This window comes from Cicer arietinum, chromosome 8, assembly GCF_000331145.2.
Source record: "Cicer arietinum cultivar CDC Frontier isolate Library 1 chromosome 8, Cicar.CDCFrontier_v2.0, whole genome shotgun sequence".
Classification (NCBI taxonomy): Eukaryota; Viridiplantae; Streptophyta; class Magnoliopsida; order Fabales; family Fabaceae; genus Cicer; species Cicer arietinum.
The window spans coordinates 28,052,617-28,073,242 of record NC_021167.2 but is presented as its reverse complement, the minus strand read 5'-3'; the positions used below and the strand labels follow the sequence as shown (position 1 = coordinate 28,073,242).

The 20,626-nt window shown below is 27.5% G+C and overlaps 2 protein-coding genes and 1 pseudogene across 2 annotated transcripts; 2 read left to right on the top strand and 1 right to left on the bottom strand.

Moving 5' to 3' along the window:
• The first annotated feature begins 577 nt into the window (after window positions 1-577).
• On the top strand, window positions 578-2,615 carry LOC101489812 (serine/threonine-protein kinase VPS15-like). The gene is made up of 3 exons (XM_004512998.4): window positions 578-1,995; window positions 2,086-2,185; window positions 2,283-2,615. Exons 1-3 carry the CDS (start codon window positions 713-715, stop codon window positions 2,457-2,459), a joined length of 1,560 nt encoding a protein of 519 aa, XP_004513055.1. The 5' UTR covers window positions 578-712; the 3' UTR covers window positions 2,460-2,615.
• A 1,120-nt stretch (window positions 2,616-3,735) lies between these two features.
• On the top strand, window positions 3,736-6,812 carry LOC101492498 (probable pectinesterase 53; annotated as a pseudogene).
• An 872-nt stretch (window positions 6,813-7,684) lies between these two features.
• On the bottom strand, window positions 7,685-9,444 carry LOC101489496 (protein DETOXIFICATION 51-like). Its single transcript, XM_004512997.4, has one exon. It carries the CDS (start codon window positions 9,266-9,268, stop codon window positions 7,775-7,777), a length of 1,494 nt encoding a protein of 497 aa, XP_004513054.1. The 5' UTR covers window positions 9,269-9,444; the 3' UTR covers window positions 7,685-7,774.
• Between the last annotated feature and the right edge of the window lie 11,182 nt (window positions 9,445-20,626).

Sequence of the window (20,626 nt, the reverse complement as noted above, 5' to 3'; positions counted from 1 at the left end):
AATTATTTTTCTATATCATCATTTTTCTTTATATTATATTTAGAGTTTATTTTAAAAGACTAGAGATATTCAAAAGCAACGAAGAGTTGATAATAAAATAATATTAAATTTTAGATGAAAACTAAGAGTTATGTTAGTTATAAAATAAGTAATAAATTATGATATTTGATGTTACTAAAAAATAAATTTATGTCACAACAACCGCAATACGTAACCAAAATGTCATCTACAGCAATTTAAAATCATATTTTTACATCTACAGCAATTTAAAATCATATTTTTACATCTACATCTAGCCTTCACATTTTGAGTATATCATTTTGAGTATAATTAATTGTGTAAAGTTGGCGGTAGTCAATGTTGGCAATTCTCGAGCAATATCATGTAAAAATGGTCTTGCCAAACAACTTATGGTGGATCATGAAACTGGTTGAGAGTAGAGGAGGTTTTGTGTCTATGAGACCACTTAATGATGAAATAAATTCGACAAATCAAAGTTTTAATTTAAGCGAAAGATTTTAATCAACCAAAACACAATTAATCTAATCAATGTAGAACACACTTTTTTCCACCGCATGGATTAAAAATTTAATACTACCATGACATTCAGTAAAACCCCAATAATTACACCAAATAATGATTCCACATATAAATATACTATTTCCAAAACGCTTAAAACGAACAAAAACAACTGAAAAAGCTAAACGCGAAAATGAACAAAAGCCATTCTCAACAAAGCGATTCCGAGAAGTTACAGTTTTCAGGATTCATATCACCAACCTTTAGTAACGTAAACAGTTTAACATATCAGAAACCCTCAGAAGGCATACCTTTATACTCCTTCAATGTTGACCGGAGACGGTTAGGAATACCTTCTGCAGCATCCGATTGGATCGGTGAGAAATCGGAATCGGAATTTGAATCTAAATTTGAATCGGAATTTGAATCTAAATTTGAATCGGAATTTGAAACTGAATTTGAATCGGAATTTGGATCTTTTGGTCGAACGTCGATTCCTAATTCTGGTTGGAGGCCACGTGGCGTGTTAGTTCAACACCTCGAAGAGCACCGTTCAACAGTGAACGAGATAGCAGTTTCTTCCGATAACAGTTTTTTCGCGACTGCGTCTGATGATTCTACAGTCAAAATTTGGGATTCGAAAAAGCTTGAAAAAGAGATTTTATTAAAATCGAAACTAACTTATCACGTTGAAGGAAACCGTGCGTTATGTGTAGCAATAGTTCAAAATTCATCACAAGTTGTAGTTGGATCATGTAATGGATTTATTCATATGTTTTCTGTTGATAACTATTCTGGTAATGAATTGAAATGTAATACCAAAGAAGGTGCTGTAATTAATCTTTTAAATTGTCATGTGGATAATCATAGCATTATGTATAGCACACAAAATTGTGGTATTCATTTATGGGATATTAGGTCAAATTCTAATAATTGGAGTTTGAAATCTAATCTTGATGAGGGTTACATTTTGTCTCTAGCATCAGGAACTTGTTCTAATTGGTTTGTTTCAGGGTCTTCTAGAGGTGTAATTACACTTTGGGATTTGAGATTTCTTTTACCTGTGAATTCTTGGAAGTATTTTCATGAATGTCCAATTGAAAAGATTTGTCACTTTATTCCATCAATAAATGCTTCTTTGACTTCAACTACTAAGCCTCTTGTTTATGTTGCTGCTGGTTGCAATGAAGTTTCTCTTTGGAATGCAGAGAATGGTACTTGTCATCAGGTACTTAGGACCTTCAATTATGAAGGTGATGCAGAAATGTCTCATACGGCATTGGCCGAATCTTCGAGTAAGGCGAATTCTCAATCAGATGAAAGACGAAAGATTAATCGCAAGTATAGAGTTGATGAGCTAAATGAACCTCCTCGTCATTATCGTCTTCCTGGTATTCGGACGTTGCTTTCGTTACCAGGAGGTGATTTATTGACTGGAGGCACTGATTTAAAGATACGTCGTTGGGATCATTACAGGTTTCGTGTTAAACTTCAATATCGTTTTGTTTTTCTTATGAAAATTATGTAATTCAATTTATTTATGTATTGTTTGTTTCTTTTTTGCAGTCCTGAGAGAAGTTACTGTGTTTGTGGACCAAATTTAAAAGGTGTTGGAAATGATTTTTTTTACAAAACAGAATCTAGTTCTGGAGTGGAAGTTGTACAGGTAGTAATGCTGTTGGATATTGCTTGTTTCTCTTGAAATTTTCCAAATTGTTTAGAATATAGGCAGCAAAAAATTAACCTTCTACTGTTATTAACAGGAGACAAAAAGACATCCTTTTGCAACCAAGTTGACACAAAAGGCAATTCTTGCAGCTGCTGCAACTGATTCTGGCGGTTGCCATCGTGATTCTATTGTTTCTTTGGCTTCGGTTAAGTTAAACCAGAGACTTCTACTTTCAAGTGGTAGAGATGGGGCCATTAAGGTTTGGAAGTAAACTAAAGTTCATCTTAGCATTGTTGTACATAATTAGCAAATTGTGGTAGCTAGAATTGTACATAAAGTAAGTTATAGGAACTAATAACCAAATCTTTGGTTTATACTTGATTTGTACAGAAGATATTATTAATAGAGAATTAGATAAATTTGTTGAGCTTCGAGTGTTACAATCAAATTCAAATAGTTTCAGTATTGTAATAATTATGATTAATTAACGGTGTAAAATATTTGAGATAACTCCTAACTTTGAGTTCTAATTAAATACTTAGATGAAGGAAATAAAATGAAAACAATAACAATGACTGCACAACCATAGACCATAGCCCAAAACAAAATCATAAAAAGGAATGAGAGAGGGAAGATTGAACAAGAGGCTCTTTCACATCAGTGTAGTTATAACTTTGACATCATCATTATGTTGCAATTTACATTAAGGAAGTTCCAAATTTAGGATGGTCATGATTTAAGGGTAGGTAGGTATTATTAAACCGAAAGTTAGCTTCATATAACCATATTTTCACATTAAATGCTATCTATACACTTTAAGTTATGGGAAATCCATGAATCACTCTGCATCCACTAATCATAGGCCCCAAGTAAGATAACACTCTTTATCTAAACTTTTGAATGGAGTTACTTTATTTTGTTTATGTAACCATTGTACCATATAGCAAGCAATGCTCAATAAACAATATAGCCAACTGGTTTCCAAATTAGCATACACTATTTAATGGGGCCATAACCAACCAACCTCATTATATTAATTAACTTAATTGGAATAATATTTTCATCATACAAAAATAGGAAGCTGCTCACAGGCAACTCCAAACAAACAACAAGAACAAATAAAAAATAGCCAAATATTTCTAAGAAGACAATTATCTAAATTGTTGTATAGCATCAACATCTCTAACTAAATGAGTACTATGGTGTCCGACACGTATTAACACCTTGATAATATTCGACATGTTAGTTTCGTGTCCAGTGTTTGGTATCTGTATCAGTCTTTGTGGTTCATAGTTAAGTTGTCTCTCTTTCTACATGATGTCACAACAACCACCCGTGATCACAATATAACCATATATATCATTGGTGTAAAAATATGTATATCAATTATAATTGTTATATCGTTACAAATATTTAACTGTAATCATAATTATTTTTAAAGTTCCATATATAATTATCTATGATTTATTGACAATATCAAATATTTTACACTGATAATATATATATATATATATATATATATATATATATATATATATATATATACACACACACACACACTCACCATAGCACCAACTAATTTCTAACAGAACTTCAAGTTCCAATTTCTCTATGAGAATGTCAAACTATGATTACATTTTCAGCGTGTTAGTAGTTCTTCTTCTTCTTATGCAAAATCTTAGTACAATACATTGTCGTCATACAAATGGAATTAGACAAATAAGTTATTCTTCAGGGAATGGTTTATCAAGCAACAATACAACAAGAATAGAGTTATCAAAACAACAACAATTCATGAAATGGGTGAGTTATGTTGGTGGTCTCAAACACACAGTTTTTAAGGCTGCAAAAAATAAGCTCTCTGCTTCTTATACTTTGCACGTTCGTAAAAAACCTTCTTTTGGAGGTTTCACCTCAATTCAAGATGCCATTGATTCCCTTCCATCCACCAATAATGTTAGAGTTGTCATCAAAGTTCATGCAGGTGTTTACACGTGAGTACTTCATCTCATTTTCCTTTCTTTGTGGTGTTGTTGTGTCCACAGTTTTAATCTCAAGTTAAAAGACATTCTGCACAAACAACTTTTGTTTCTTGTGAAATTCCTATCATTCAAACTATCAAGAGAATTAGGATCTGTTTGTTTGAAATTCTAAAAAATCATTTCTAATGTTTAATTTACATTTGTGTGTAAGTATTTTTCAAAAATAATTTTGTTAAAAAATGATTTTATGCCGAAATGAAATATCTATTTTGATTAGTTTAAAGAAGAAAATAATTTTCAATAGAACATAGAAAAATATAAAACTTGTTTCTATAAAATATCTCACTCTTGTCCATTTTATTAATAATTATTGATGCAGATAGCTCATTTAAAAAATAAACAAAAATAAAATATACCCATTCATAATTATTGAATATTAATTTTTTTTTTTATAATTCGTAATAAACATAACTAAAGAAGATTTAGTTGTGTACTTTTTGCAACTTTTGTGTTACATTTTTCAAGTTTTTTACTATGTATGTTTTTTCTTCTTCTTGTGAATTGCATTTGTATAAAACTCTCTAATAATTTTATCCTTGCATTTATTTGTGTGTGAAGGGAGAAAGTCAACATTCCTCCTTTAAAATCCTTCATAACCATAGAAGGAGATGATGCAGATACAACAATTGTTCAATGGGGTGACACTGCTCAAACACCTGGTCCAAGAGGGATTCCAATGGACACATATGGTTCAGCAACTTTTGCAGTTAATTCACCTTATTTCATTGCTAAGAACATCACATTCCAAGTATGTAAACAATCAATTTTCTATGTATTTACATAAACTTAGTTATGTGTGTGAGGTTTCACAATAAAATAATTGAATATGAATCATAGTTTAGTGATAAATAGACAGGTCGTTCGTACGAAATAATCTTGTAAATTAGACTATAGTGTTTAAATACAAGTTATAAACTTGAATTATAACATAATAGTATCGCAGTCGCTCTGTAGTCGGAGATGTAGTTACAATTGACCGACTTTTGTGATCAAATCTTTATATGTGAGGTTTCTGTTGGGTATGGTTCATATTTTATTAATAAGTGGACTATATAATCTGGTAAATTGATTTGTAGTATTCAAACACATGTTGCCGTAATCTGTAACCCTAAATTTGAATATAGAAAAGTAATGCAGTCGTTCTGCAGTCGGAGATGTATGCATAATTGGCCGAACTCCATGATCAAGTCTCGTGTGTTTTTTATTTGTGTTTTCTTTTGAATCGGGGATTGTTGTTCTAACAATTTTGTGTGAGAATGCAGAACACTTTTCCTGTTCCTGCAGCAGGAGCAATTGGAAAACAGGCAGTGGCATTTAGAATATCAGCAGACACAGCATCATTTTTAGGATGCAAATTTTTAGGAGCACAAGATACACTTTATGATCATGTTGGTAGACATTACTATAAGGATTGTTACATTGAAGGTTCTGTTGATTTCATCTTTGGCAATGCTCTTTCCTAATTTAATAGCACCTTTAATCTAGAATCATTTCATTTAATTTAGGCTACATGACCAACAATGCAATATAACCTAACCAACCTAACCAATTTAAAGGCTAGAACCTCTTAAATATTTTAAAAATTAAGTCTTAATTAAATAAAAAAAAAGTATAGTTTTGATAATTAAATACAACTATATATACCGTTGATGTAAAACAGATTTTAGTTCTAATAAAATTTTAAATTTTTATTAAAAAATTCTCAACTTTTTAATTCTTAAAAAAAAACTATTCACTTTTATTTTCTATTTTAAAAAGTAATTTTGTAAAAAAAATATATATATTTTTAGTCTTAGGAAAAGTCACTGTTAAATTAAAATAGAGACAAAAAATAAATAAATAAATTTAAAAACAAAATTCGTAATTTTGTAAATATTAAAAATATATTTATTTATTTATCAAAATTCCTGAATTGTTTATCAAAATATATTTAATAAAAAATTTATTTATTAAAAATTGGTAATTTTGTAAATATTAAAAATAACAAAACGGTGTATTACATAGAGGTGTCACGTGCATGCCATAGCACGTGATACAGGGGCAGTAACAGCACAAGGAAGGAGCAGTGAGTTGGAAGACACAGGATTCTCATTTGTGAATTGTAAGGTAACAGGTTCAGGAGCATTATTATACCTTGGAAGAGCTTGGGGTCCTTATTCTCGTGTTATCTTTGCTTATACATATATGGATAATATCATCATTCCTAAAGGTTGGTCTAATTGGGGTGATCCTAACCGTCAAATGTATGTTCTTTTTCTCCCTAACTCTAATTTGTTTGTTATATTTTGTTTTTAATGGATGAATGAATATAATTGTGTCCACTAAGAAAAGCATGGCATGATTCAGGACTGTATTCTATGGACAATACAAATGCAGAGGAGATGGAGCAAACTTTGCAGGAAGAGTATCATGGTCAAGAGAATTAACTGATGATCAAGCTAAACCTTTTCTTTCACTTTCTTTTATTGATGGCACTGAATGGATCAATTTTTAGTTTATTCATATATATAATATATACATTAATTGATTCGTTGTTTATTCATTTTTTTTAAATGTAATTTTAATTTCTCCTTTGATGGGTATATATATTATATTAGTGTATAACTTTCTGTTTTCTGGTACTAAGTAGAAATATTTAAAATGTAAGAACAAAGCCTAGATTTCATATACTTTGTAGTGAAATTACCGCAATGTTTGACAAAAATAAGAAATAACAAATAAGTTAGTTTATAGTGGATAATAGATAAGTTAGCTTATAAGATAGTTAATTTAAATTTTGAAGTATTTAGTAAAATCAATGATTAAATTAGTTAAAAAGTATAAAATGATATAGAAAGTATAGTTGTAATGAATATTTAAACTTTTTCAATTAAGATAATGTAATGAAAGTAAAAATAAAAAGAAAAAAAAATTTTGTTCTAAGCTCCAACGCTATATCAAGTAGCTTATAAAAAACGTTATAAACTTGTAGAAAAATGTTATAAACTTGTGATCAAAACTGAACAAATTCTAACTGCAATGTGTGGGATAAAATGATAATATGGTTGAACACTTGATAGATAGTTCACTATTGATCATTACTTAAAAGTTATCCGAAATTTAACGACAAATAGAGACAATGATAAGTACAAGTTACCCAAAAATTGAATTTGTAAGTGTTATATATTATCACATATATTATTCAGTAATTTATTGTCAAACTTCTTTAATAACAATGACCATTTTTATTATATAATATATGAGTTTAATTGAGATATATTATAAGTGTAAAATAATTTTATAGAGACACTCAATATAAACTCACAATTGTGGGCATAAACTTATTTTGCAATATAATCTAAATATAAGAGTTAAGTATTGATTTTTAATTGCACATTAATGTAAAACTAATTTACAATAATTATATATCTTCATTTATTTTTCTCTATTTATCGATCCATATAGTTAAAAAAAGTGGCAACAAAATAATGGTAATTCACATTTATCTTCGAATATAAAAATTACAAACAAAAAACAAAAATATTACACCATCAAATTAACATCATCAAGCATTTTCCAAACCATTAATCAATGGCTCTTTCTGTCCGTCCGATCCATTCCCTTCATCAAATGACATTAATAACTGAGCCCTACATGCCTGTTGTTCCCAATCAGTGGTCCCCACAATATACAACATAAGTCCCGCACAACAAACTTGGGCCGATAAAAGGCCCAACCAAAGCCCACAAAACCCAAAATCAAACCAAAAAGCAAGCCCAACCGCAACCGGCATCCCCACCATATAAAAAGCACTTAAATTCACATTCGCCGCCACTTTCGGCCGTGCCGTTCCCCTCACAACACCGCAACCAACCGTCTGCGGACAGTTTCCAAGCTCACAGAATCCTAATATCGGTAACGCCACCGCTATTAACCGTAAAATCTCTTCATCTCCGGTGAACATCTTCCCCCACCTCCGTCTCATCATCATAGCAAAAACCACCGCCGTAAATCCCATAATCGCCGCAAAAAACACCGCCAACACCGCTGAAACTCTCGCACTTTTAGGACGATTCGCTCCAAGCTCATTTCCAACACGCGCCGAAACCGCGAGTCCCAACGACGAAGGAAAAACGTAAATCAACGACGTCGTTTGAATTAAAATCCCCATAGCAGCAACAGTAGCAGTGGGGTCCACCAGTACCCCACATAAAACAATAACTATCTCATACCACCACCATTCTAAACAAACCGAAACACAGCTCGGCGCAGCGAGCCGAATCAACGGCTCCCAGCCGGAAAAACACTTTAAACTCGGCGCATTCCACGTTGCTTTGTGGACCCCACTTATCCAAATATAAACAATCAAAAAAACCAAAACCGAAAAATTAGAAGCAGCCGAAGCAATAGCAATTCCAGAAATTCCTCTTTTGAAAAGTAAAAAATTAAAAGGTAAATGTAAAAAAGTTCCGACCAACGTTGCTAAAGTAACCGGGTAGGTGACGGATTGAGCGCGAAGGTAAACTCTAATTGGATGAAGAAAAGAGTTAGTTACAAGATCGGGTAACATAAAAACAAGATAAGTCTGTGACATGCGGGTGATTTTTTCATCTTGATGTAAAAAATAGAAGATTCTAGACATTTGATACCATAAGAAAGAAATGGGAATGGAACACACTAAAAGAAAAATTATGCACCGTTGAAGTGTTAATGAGAGAAGTTTTGGACGGTTAGCACCGAAAGCTTGAGAACAAAGCGGTTCCATTCCTAACGATAAACCGGAAAGAACGGAATAACCGGTTATGTTTGCAAAAGCTATTGCTAATGAACCTGCTGCGAGTTCCACGTCACCTAGTTTACCGAGGAACATCATAGATACCATGGAACGCGCGTAGAATATTAAAGCTGTTAGTGCTATTGGTAACGCCACTGCTAAAAGGGATTTCGCTTCGGTAATTATCATCTGCGTCTCATTTTCCGTGTGTAGCATTGTGGAATCAGCCTCTGAAATTAGGTTTTCCGTGTAGTTGTTCATAGTACTAATCTTTGTTTCACACATGTTGTTGTTGTTGTTTTGCTGTTAACTATGTTGAATCAAAATGGAGTAGTTTTTTCTTCTTTTAATTCTATGTTTATTGTATACTATGTGTGTAAAATTGACACTGCAAAGTGAAACAGATACTCTCGTAAAGAACACTCTGTTTTTTTATGACGATGTGCGAGAGAATGGTTGATTTGAGAACCGTGGTGTTCTATAAATAGAGATTTTGAATTGAAGCGTGCGTGTTTTTTTTGTTTAAAATATGTGTTTTTTTCTTAATTACTATTTTTTTTTTTTATAGTTTTAAATTTCGGTCAACAATTATAATTACAGTAATAATATTTCGAATTCTAAAATCTTTGCAACAACATCGTATCTACAATTTCATTTGTAAAAGGTTGGAACATAACCGCGCTGTATTTGCAATTTAAAATTATTCTTTTTTAATTAATAAATTATAAAATGGGATGGCATTGTGCTTGCATTGTTTTAGTTAAGGAATGAATCAAAGGTTGACATATAAACTATAAAGTCAATATTTTTATATTATGTTTATGCTAATGCATTAGTAAGTGCTGTCTTTCATTGTTTAAACGAGCATGAATGATGACGAGTTCATGCGTGAAAGGTGAAAAAATTCTTAGACTCACTCTATTGTTACAAGTGTTTTACTTTTAACTTATGTTTATTTTCTTATTGTTTTCTAGATTTTTAGAAAAGATGTCATAAAATGTCTGTATACTAGTACTGGAACAATTCCCAATTTCAGAAAGAAAAAATAAACAATTCCCAATACTCTTCGAAAATATTGGTAGTTGCTATTTTAATATTTAATTTAGTTATTATTTTAAATTAATTATAAAATGACTAAAATAATTTTTAAAATATACAACTTACTACTATAAAATTTTTAAAAGATATAATTTAATGTTAAATAATATATGATCACTGTAAAGTTAGAGATTAAATTAATTAATACTTTAATAATCCATAATTAATTTCAAAGACCTTATAATTTCAAAGGCAAAAAATTAATTTTATTTTTTGTATAAAAATGTTAATAAAGTTAGCAGGAGTTCTATTGTCAAAAAAAAAATGTTACCAATATATGGTGAGATCAATTTGTTTATAACTTTTATCACTCTACTCCTCTAGATTTTACACTCCAATTACCTATCTGAATTTATAGTAATAAAAAAAAGGTTAGCTTTTTACATAATGACGAACTAAATTAGAATATTGTTTAGAAGTGATAAATCTATATTTAGTCTAATATATTTCGAATAGATTTAAGATAGAGGACCTATGAAAACAAAAAATTAATTAAGAGTTACCCAAAAAAATTAATCTTCCTGCATTTCTCTTCCCCCAATTAGTATCTGTGACTTTAAAGGATTAATAAAAACTTATAATTATTTGCGTTTGGTAATATTTTAGTCTTGTGTGCATTTGACTTCAACGCACTAATTATATATGCAATGAATCCAATATTGTAACTAGGATTTTTTTAAGATTTAATTTTAGTTATTGCTAACAAGTATTTTAAGCACGCAGATTAATTAATGAACTTAGTATGAAATTTATCTTGAAAATTCAAGTCGAACATTTGTTAGTGTACTATATGTCTCATAAGGAATATTATTTTAACAAGAAAATTTCGTTTTAAAATAAATATTATTATTTATTTTTAATATAATTTTATTATTTAAGTATTACTATCTATAATATTTTTAAATCATTTATTATACTTTATATTTATAATAATAAAAGATACATTAATAGTTAATAGTTGAATAATAATTTAGTAAAATGGTTATTCTCTTTCTTTTATTTATATTTATTTTTTAATATGCGTAAAATAAGTAAAAATAAAATTTATTATGAGATTAAAATAATAATAAATATAATATTTTCCAATATAAATTTATCTATTTTAATTGTTTAACAAATATTCCAACATTACTCGTTACTATTCTACTTTATATAATTTTTTTTTGTCAAGCTATATAATTAATCAACCAAAAATGTGTTGATTCCCCTAATCAGGTTTTGATTAATCCATTAACCTAAAACGTTTTGCGTCTTCCACTATAGTTGTAGTTCCTTTTTAATGGACACTAGTTACTGTTAATTAAACGTAATTAAGAAAATGAAAACCGGTCACTAGCGAGAATAAACTTGCGGGTCAAATACTATTTAAGTGTTTTGTTTATAAAAATGGAGCATGATATCGCACTCTTTTAATTAGGGGTACATGATTTAAAAAAAAATAATTGTAAAACAACGTATAAGTTACTACTCTTGAATAAATTAACAAGTGATAATTATATATAACTTAAAGTTATTTTATGTTTAAATTTTTTTTCTAAAATAATATATAAGGATTATTATTTGACTACTCGTCTTGGAACCAATTCGACGTCTTAGAACCAATTCAATAACGTATTTATTTTGTTTTATTTTTAATAAATTTACAACTCATTAGATTTTATCAAATTAAAAAACGAGTTAAAATCTAAATGTCAACCTGATCAAATAAAAGATACTCAGTGTAACGCGTTTTTTTAGGTCCATATTTTTAGTACTTCAAGTTTTGTCAAATTACACTGTGCATTTAATTTATTAACAAAATATGCATTTGTCAAAATTTGTCAACATCATAACAAGGCTTCTATTGCTTGATCACACGACAAATTAGGTTTGACTTTGACACTAAAAATAAGGAGTTAGCTAGATAGAATAATCTTAATTTACTTCCTTAAATAAATGTTGGAATTTATATGCCTATTTTTATCTAGGATTTTTTGTTGTTGTTGAAATCTTTATCTAGTTCAAAGATTGATTATTAATGATAAAATATTAGGATATAATTAGTGGATTAATATCTTATTTGTTGATTTAGTTTAGTTTTATAAAAGAATCTTTCACACGTGAAGATTGGGACAATAGATTCTATTCCTCATTCCCCACTAGTACTAATATCTTTATATTTGGTCTGACACTTATAGAAAGAAAAAAATCAATATACTCTTTTGAACCTTAAAGATTAAAAAATAAATATAAATTCTTCATTATGTAAAGAATTTGAAACTCATAATCAAATGGTAAGTGTTTCTTTATCGTAATTTTTATGAATGAAACTACATATTTTTAACCAAATCTTTTATAAGTAAATTTTGATTATTTAAAAATTTGAAACTCGAAATAACTTTTTTTCTAACAAACTAAGTATTGCGAATTAAGTTATATAACTAACTAATAAAAATCACATGTTTAACACAAAATGAAGATTGAATCTCATAACTTGAGCAATATCAAAATTAGGTAAGATGTCAAAAAACCATGCATGTGGCTGTTGCCAACACAAACCCATTTGCATGTCCAACAATAGTGGCAATGCCCCACATTGAAGCCTGAACTTTCAACATAGACTTATACTCCTCAACAAAAAAACAATAGTTTTAATTAAAAACTATATTTGAAAGATATTTAAATATCATTTAAATTGCAATTTTTTATTAACTAATTTAAATAATTAGACTCTCGTTATTTTGAAATGATAAAATCAATGTGTAAGACTTTGAACATAAAAATATTAAAATATCGAAACTTCTAGAATATGACATATATGTTAATTGATATGAATAAAAACTTATTGTAGATGAAAAAAAATATAAAAAATAAAATAAAAAAAAACTTATGGTAGATAATTGATTGTTAATAAATTTTATTTGAATTTTTTGATAGAATTAATATTTATCAATAATTAATGAATTAATATAAAATATATATTTTGAAATTAGGAGAATTAATTCTTTGATGTTTATGAAAAAAGGTGGGTACCACGATGCCCACAAGAAACATTTAATCAAACAATTAAATTCACTTAAGAATTAATTAAGTATAAAAAATAATGTAGCATCAAATATGTTGAATATTATTCAACAAAATTTTAGGGTACAGATGTTGTTAATTAATCAATATTTAAATTTCTACATTTAATATAACAATGAAAAAAAAACATTATAGGCTAACAGATAAAGTTTAAATGCAAAAAAATATTATAAAATAATAGAAAATGTTGTTTATAAAATAATATATTAAATTATTCTAATTTTTTTAAGTGTGAATCAAATATTTTTTATCCAATTCAAAACTAATCTCCCGAGTCTTCTCTTCCTAAAGAGTTTTTAATATTGTTGTATATTCAAGTTCAAATTTGAACCAAAAATCTTAGTTAAACTAAAAAAAACATGTATCAACTCATCTTAATGTTGTTGGGGTAAATTGATGTAACTTTGATGCTACAATCTTATAGTAGTATGTGGTAATGTAGCACCTTGACGTTATCAAAGATAGCTTATTTCATCGGTTTGTGATAATTAATTGGACTAAGAGATATTAAAATAGACTAGACCGTATGGGACATGCCATTTGGCTCACATATTAATATATGTTTGATGGAGATTAGCTATGAAAATCTTCTAAATCATAATACAACTCTCAAGTGACTTTAAATTTCACACTCCTAACTTTATTATGTTTATAATGCAGATTGATTTAGTTTTAGAAATTGTGAATGATGATGACCAATTTTTTTACTTAAAGGGACATAGGTCAAGAAGTTATATTTTTTGAATTGTTAGACCATTGATCTTTTTGATAAACTATATATATTTAATATTTGATTATCTATTTTTGTCATGTTAAATGTCGTTTTATTATTTTTAAAGTTGCACTTTATTACTTTAAATTAGACTACACTTTTGTTACCTTATTTACGTGGTGTTATGTGTTATAATTTTATTTTATCATCTCTACTTTTGTTTTAATTATTATTTAATTAATATAGAAAAACATCAACAACAAAAAACGGATTGTAGTATCCCATTGGCCGGGGTCATCCATATTGTGCAGATTATTCCTAAAAAATGGTGTCTAAATATCAAAAAAAGTTAAACCGAATAGACCTACTCACACAATTAAATCTTTTATGTCAGAGTAGATCGAATTATGTCAGTCAATTTAACAGCTATAATTAAACTCATAAACAATGATAAAAAAAAAAAAAAAAAAAAGGTCAGCAATAGCAACAACAAACTAAATTAGGGGGAATTCATTCTCCATCATCACATGTATAGTTTGGTGTGGATATTTAATAAACGTCCCAAACACTCCATTGTTCTTGGTTTGGATAATTCTTCCAAACTCTTTGTTTCACGTAACTATTAACACACTTACTAACAAACAAACTCCTCCTCAGCCACAAAATCTTATGTTTGAAAATCAATGACACACCCCTTTTGTAGCAAAAAAGAAAAAAGAAAAAGAAAGAAAGTAAAACTTCCATAATATACAAACCAACCGCATATTTGAACTTATTCATAAACATTCGTTTGTTATATATATTATGAAAAATGTGATTTTTAGTTGACAAAAAATGTGAATTTCATACTTCATAATTTAGAGACTATTTATAAGAAATTTGTTTTTTTTAAAAGAAAATCTATTTTATGTTTGTTTATTGTAACTTTTTTTAAATATTCAACTATCAAAAATAATTTCTATGAAAAACTACTCAAAATAGCTTCTCATTTAAAGTAGTTTTTAATTATTTTCCAAAAATTATAACAACTAAAATTTTTTTTACATAAAAAAATATTATTTTAAAATTATTTTCTAACAAACAGACTCATAAATCAATCAATATAAAATTGATTCTAGCATATTTGAGTGTTCTAGATAAACTAAATTAATTTTAATTCTATTAAATTTGACATTTGAAATTTTTTGTCTATTATTATCTTCAAATTACTCCCTCCATCATTAATTATAAACACTCACCGGAAAAAAAAAAATAACCTCATTTTAAATTACTAGGTAAATTTATTATTATTTTTTGAAACATAATCAAAGCTAATTATGACATACCAATTTCTCTTAAAATATGAAAGTTAATATTAAATACATCTACATAAATAACAATTTAATTATATTAAATACATTTATATAAAATTATTTTATGAATTTATTTTTAACTAAAATTAATTTTGTTTTAACTTTTAAGTCATACTTAAACTAACAAATATTAATATAATTAAATTAAATATTATATCTTTAAAATCGAATTCAAAACTTTACAGTTATTTATAAATTTCTAATAATAATTATTTTATAAATAAAAAATTTTGTTTACTATAAGAACTATGTAGACCCTTAATTACTTGACCATGTGAATGTGAATGGACCAAAGTTGAGTGTTGTTATTGTCATGGAGTGAAATTGATGGGGAGTTGAGTTTGTTTTTTGTCCGCAAGAGGGAAACAATAAAAAGAATGAGATAGTAGTAGTTTTCAAGATGAGTTGGACCATACACTACTACTAGACTATAGATAGGTATGATATTAATATCAATATGAAAATGAAAATATATAAATATCAATATCATAGACTATGATTAGATGAAGATGAGAGAGAGTACATATTATAGAATGTGTTGTGTTGTGTTGTGATTGGATTGGACATTTTTTGAGTTGATTTTGAATGATGAAAAATATAACGGTGGTCTCCACATGGATGCGTGCGCAATTAACGGATGCTGCCACAACTTAGTAAGCTCCCATTTTCACAAACGGATGGTTGGAAGGAAACATATGAACAAACATTACTCCGTTCTTTTGTTGGATTCCCATCTTACTTTCCCTTCTTCTCTAATTCTATCTTTTTTTTCTTTTCTTTATGCAAATTTTATCTGCGTTCAAATTAGAAATATGATATTCAGTTTAACAATATTAATATTTGTCAGTTGAGTTATATCTTACAGAATCTCTAATTCCATTTTATTCACTGTTACTAAATTTGGATTCTTTTATGCTAGAATCTAACACGTACGAGGGAGTTATTTAGGTGATTTCACTATTAAAATTCATTGAGTTTCACTTATGTAACTTTTTAAGTTGTAGAGTTAAATTAGTTATATCTGCAAATTCTATCTACGTTCATGATATTTGTTAGAGGAACAACATTAATATTTATTAGTTGAGCTAAATCTTACAGATAGATGATATTTAGCTTAACAACATTAATACTTGTTAGTTGAGCTAAATCATTATATTAAATACATCTATATAAAATTATTTTACGAATTTATTTTTAACTAAAATTAATTTTGTTTTAACTTTTAAGTCATACTTAAACTAACAAATATTAATATAATTAAATTAAATATTATATCTTTAAAATTGAATTCAAAACTTTACAGTTATTTATAAATTTCTAATAATAATTATTTTATAAATAAAAAATTTTGTTTACTATAAGAACTATGTAGACCCTTAATTACTTGACCATGTGAATGTGAATGGACCAAAGTTGAGTGTTGTTATTGTCATGGAGTGAAATTGATGGGGAGTTGAGTTTGTTTTTTGTCCGCAAGAGGGAAACAATAAAAAGAATGAGATAGTAGTAGTTTTCAAGATGAGTTGGACCATACACTACTACTAGACTATAGATAGGTATGATATTAATATCAATATGAAAATGAAAATATATAAATATCAATATCATAGACTATGATTAGATGAAGATGAGAGAGAGTACATATTATAGAATGTGTTGTGTTGTGTTGTGATTGGATTGGACATTTTTTGAGTTGATTTTTAATGATGAAAAATATAACGGTGGTCTCCACATGGATGCGTGCGCAATCCCATTTTCACAAACGGATGGTTGGAAGGAAACATATGAACAAACATTACTCCGTTCTTTTGTTGGATTCCCATCTTACTTTCCCTTCTTCTCTAATTCTATCTTTTTTTTCTTTTCTTTATGCAAATTTTATCTGCGTTCAAATTAGAAATATGATATTCAGTTTAACAATATTAATATTTGTCAGTTGAGTTATATCTTACAGAATCTCTAATTCCATTTTATTCACTGTTACTAAATTTGGATTCTTTTATGCTAGAATCTAACACGTACGAGGGAGTTATTTAGGTGATTTCACTATTAAAATTCATTGAGTTTCACTTATGTAACTTTTTAAGTTGTAGAGTTAAATTAGTTATATCTGCAAATTCTATCTACGTTCATGATATTTGTTAGAGGAACAACATTAATATTTATTAGTTGAGCTAAATCTTACAGATAGATGATATTCAGCTTAACAACATTAATATTTGTTAGTTGAGCTAAATCTTACAGATTTTCTAACTCTATCTTACTCACTATTTTAAATGATCTAGTATTTTAATTGTGGTTACTGGATTTTGATTCTTTTATATTATAATGTAACGTGGGGGATTGTTTTGGTGTGACTTCCACTTATGTAATTTTTTAAGTTGTAGGGTTAAATGAGTTTTAACGGTGAGATCATCAATATAACTATTTCATGTTGAATTTCAGTATGAGAGAATTTAAATCCGTAATTATGGGTCAAAATGTAATATTGTGTTTAAAATCATTTTGATTTTGACAAAATTATTTATTTTTTAGTGAATAATTTGACAAATTATTTTAGTTTTAAAATTTAAAGTGTATTTTTTATTAAAATTACGGTAGTATTCTATAACAAATTTATGATCAACTCAAATGGGGACAATTAAGATAAGATGTGTCCATAACCATAATAGCAGTAAATGTATTTAATTGGAACTACAATCTAAAAAACTTGATAAAAGGTTGCAAGTCAAAATATGTGAATCTTAATTGAGACCTTGATTATATCAAATATATTTAATTTAACTATACTTTTTTATAATATTAAAATACTATTTTTGAATAAAATATAAATAAAAATAATAATTAAAAAATTAATATATCTAATCTTAATTTTTAATTAAATATATTAACTTTTCAACTATTATTTATATTTATATTTCAACTATTATAATTTTTTAAAGTAGTGTCACAATACCATTAAAATCAGATAAGTTGTGGACCATTAAATTTAAAGAAAAACTTTGTTTTTTTTTTTTTAAATTTAACCGTCGATTTCTAAACTATTTTATTATATAAATGATCTGATTTATTTTTTATATAAATTCTCTTTTGTGAAGTTAATTTTATTCAAAGTGCGTCAAATATTAGATGTGAGAATTTTTTTTAGGGAAAATCCAAACTAAAATTTATTATATTAATACTCAATTTCTATTGGTTTATAAATGATGTAATTATTGTAATAAATAGTGAAGATTGAAATATATATATAAGATGTGTGTGTGATGCAAATAAAAAAGGAGTGAACCCCACAAGCCTTGATATGACAGCACTAAGAGTGTCACATTTAGGAGGCACCACATTTTGTTTTTGTTTTGTACTATAAGGGGAATTAGGTCACATAATGTTGTGTTGTGCCTAACTCTGTACACATAATGTTGTGTTGTGCCTAACTTCAGTTGTCCCACTGCCCTATAATTCCTTCCTTCTACGCCCTTCGGACCTACCCATCACATAATGCCACATATTTAACTATTTACTTAACCACTTTTCAGTGCATCTATCTTTTTTTAGATACAGATAATATTTTGGTTTAATTGTAGTTTTGATTTCTTTATTTTAGTTTAATTGTAAAAGTAGTCTTTTCATTTTATTTTTTTTCAGTTTTAGTTTCTTAAATCAAAATTTTGGTAAAAAGTTTGATAAAATATTATTTTTTTTGTATTTATTTAAGTCACATCATGTCTCAAAATCTCGTTGTACAACAATTGTACATAAAATCTATGATCATAAATGGTGTGATGCGACTTTAAAAAATGTGACTTTATCAAATTTTAGACCAAAATTTTATTTAGATGACTAAAACTGAAGAGAAATAAAATGGAAGGATTACTTTTGTGATTCAGCTAAAATAGAGGGATCAAAACTGCAATTAAACCTAATATTTTTATGCACTCAAAATATTATTTGGTCGAAATTAAATAATTTAAAATAATATAAATTTTAATTTATAATTTAAATGTCAAGTTTAAATCTGAATCATATAATTTATAATGTCGATTTTTTTATAACGGATTGAAGTATTTTGTGTACTTTATTTGATTAAAGTTTAGAAACTAAGTGATTAAACTAACAATGAAGCCAAAATAAAATAAGATAAATTCTACTAGTTGCAATTTTAATTAGATGTAGAGATAAATAGAGCTACTAAACACCAAGATTCGAAACCTATGACATTGTTAAGTAAGTATATAGTATATAGTTGATGAGAACATGTTGATGTGGCAATGTAATTTAAAACTAGGAACATAACAAGTGTTAAACTTGTAGAACCTTAAGGGTTTGTATTTGGGGAACAAGCTCATATTTATTGGGCAGTGGGTTGAGTGGTACCCATTTTTCATAAATGATATTAGTGGGGATATTTTTCTTGGGTGATGAACAAAGCTATAATGTGGCAATTGATATAGCCACTACTTGATGATGGAGGGAGGCACATGAATTGAGGATACCTTGTTGGATAACAACTTTCTAGTTCTAACTTTCAACTTGTTAGTCTTATAATTTATTGCTTTTGTCTACCTTTTCTGACTCCTCATCTCACCATAACAATGTTATCATCTTCTCTTCAACCAACTTGCTTATGTTTATTGTATTGCCCTCCATCACATATTTTTTTATATGATTTTAAAAAATATTGGGAAGATAGAGAAATTTTAATGAATTAAAGTCACAATGAAGTTATTTATGAGGGAATTTAAATTCATATTTTTAATATTATATTATTAAATTTTTACTACTAAACTTATATTTTATAGATAATATATTTTTTTAATGGAATTTATAGGTTATAATTATGAATTTATACTTTTCATATATTGCAAATGAAAAAGTTACAAACTTTTTATTTTAGTGTTATTTATTTTACACAAACATCTAATTATATTTCTTGTATTATACATTTTTATATCACATTTTATTTTATAACTTTTTTAAACTTCGATTAAATGATAGCAATACGTTATTAGACATATATGTATAAAACTTGTTTATAGTATTAGGCTATTTCAAATGTATTTTTTTTTTATCAATAAAAATTAGAGTGAGGAGAAAGTGTGTTAGGTCAAAGTAGAAATAATTTTATATTTTATTAAACATTTACAATTAATCTATAATTTGTTGAATTAATATATATGCTTTACTATTAAATTAAATTATTGAAGTTGAAAATATATTATTGGTTCAATCTAAATAATAAAGTAATATAAAACCTTAATTTATTTTCTTTAGTATGGTGTAGTACATGCTAAAGAAATTAAGGTAGAATAGAACCTTATAAAGTAGAAATACAAAGCAACAAGGTTTCTAGAAATTAACATAGGGAAAATAAATTTGTAATTAATATCCTCATAAATAACTTAGATCATGATCTTGCAGTAA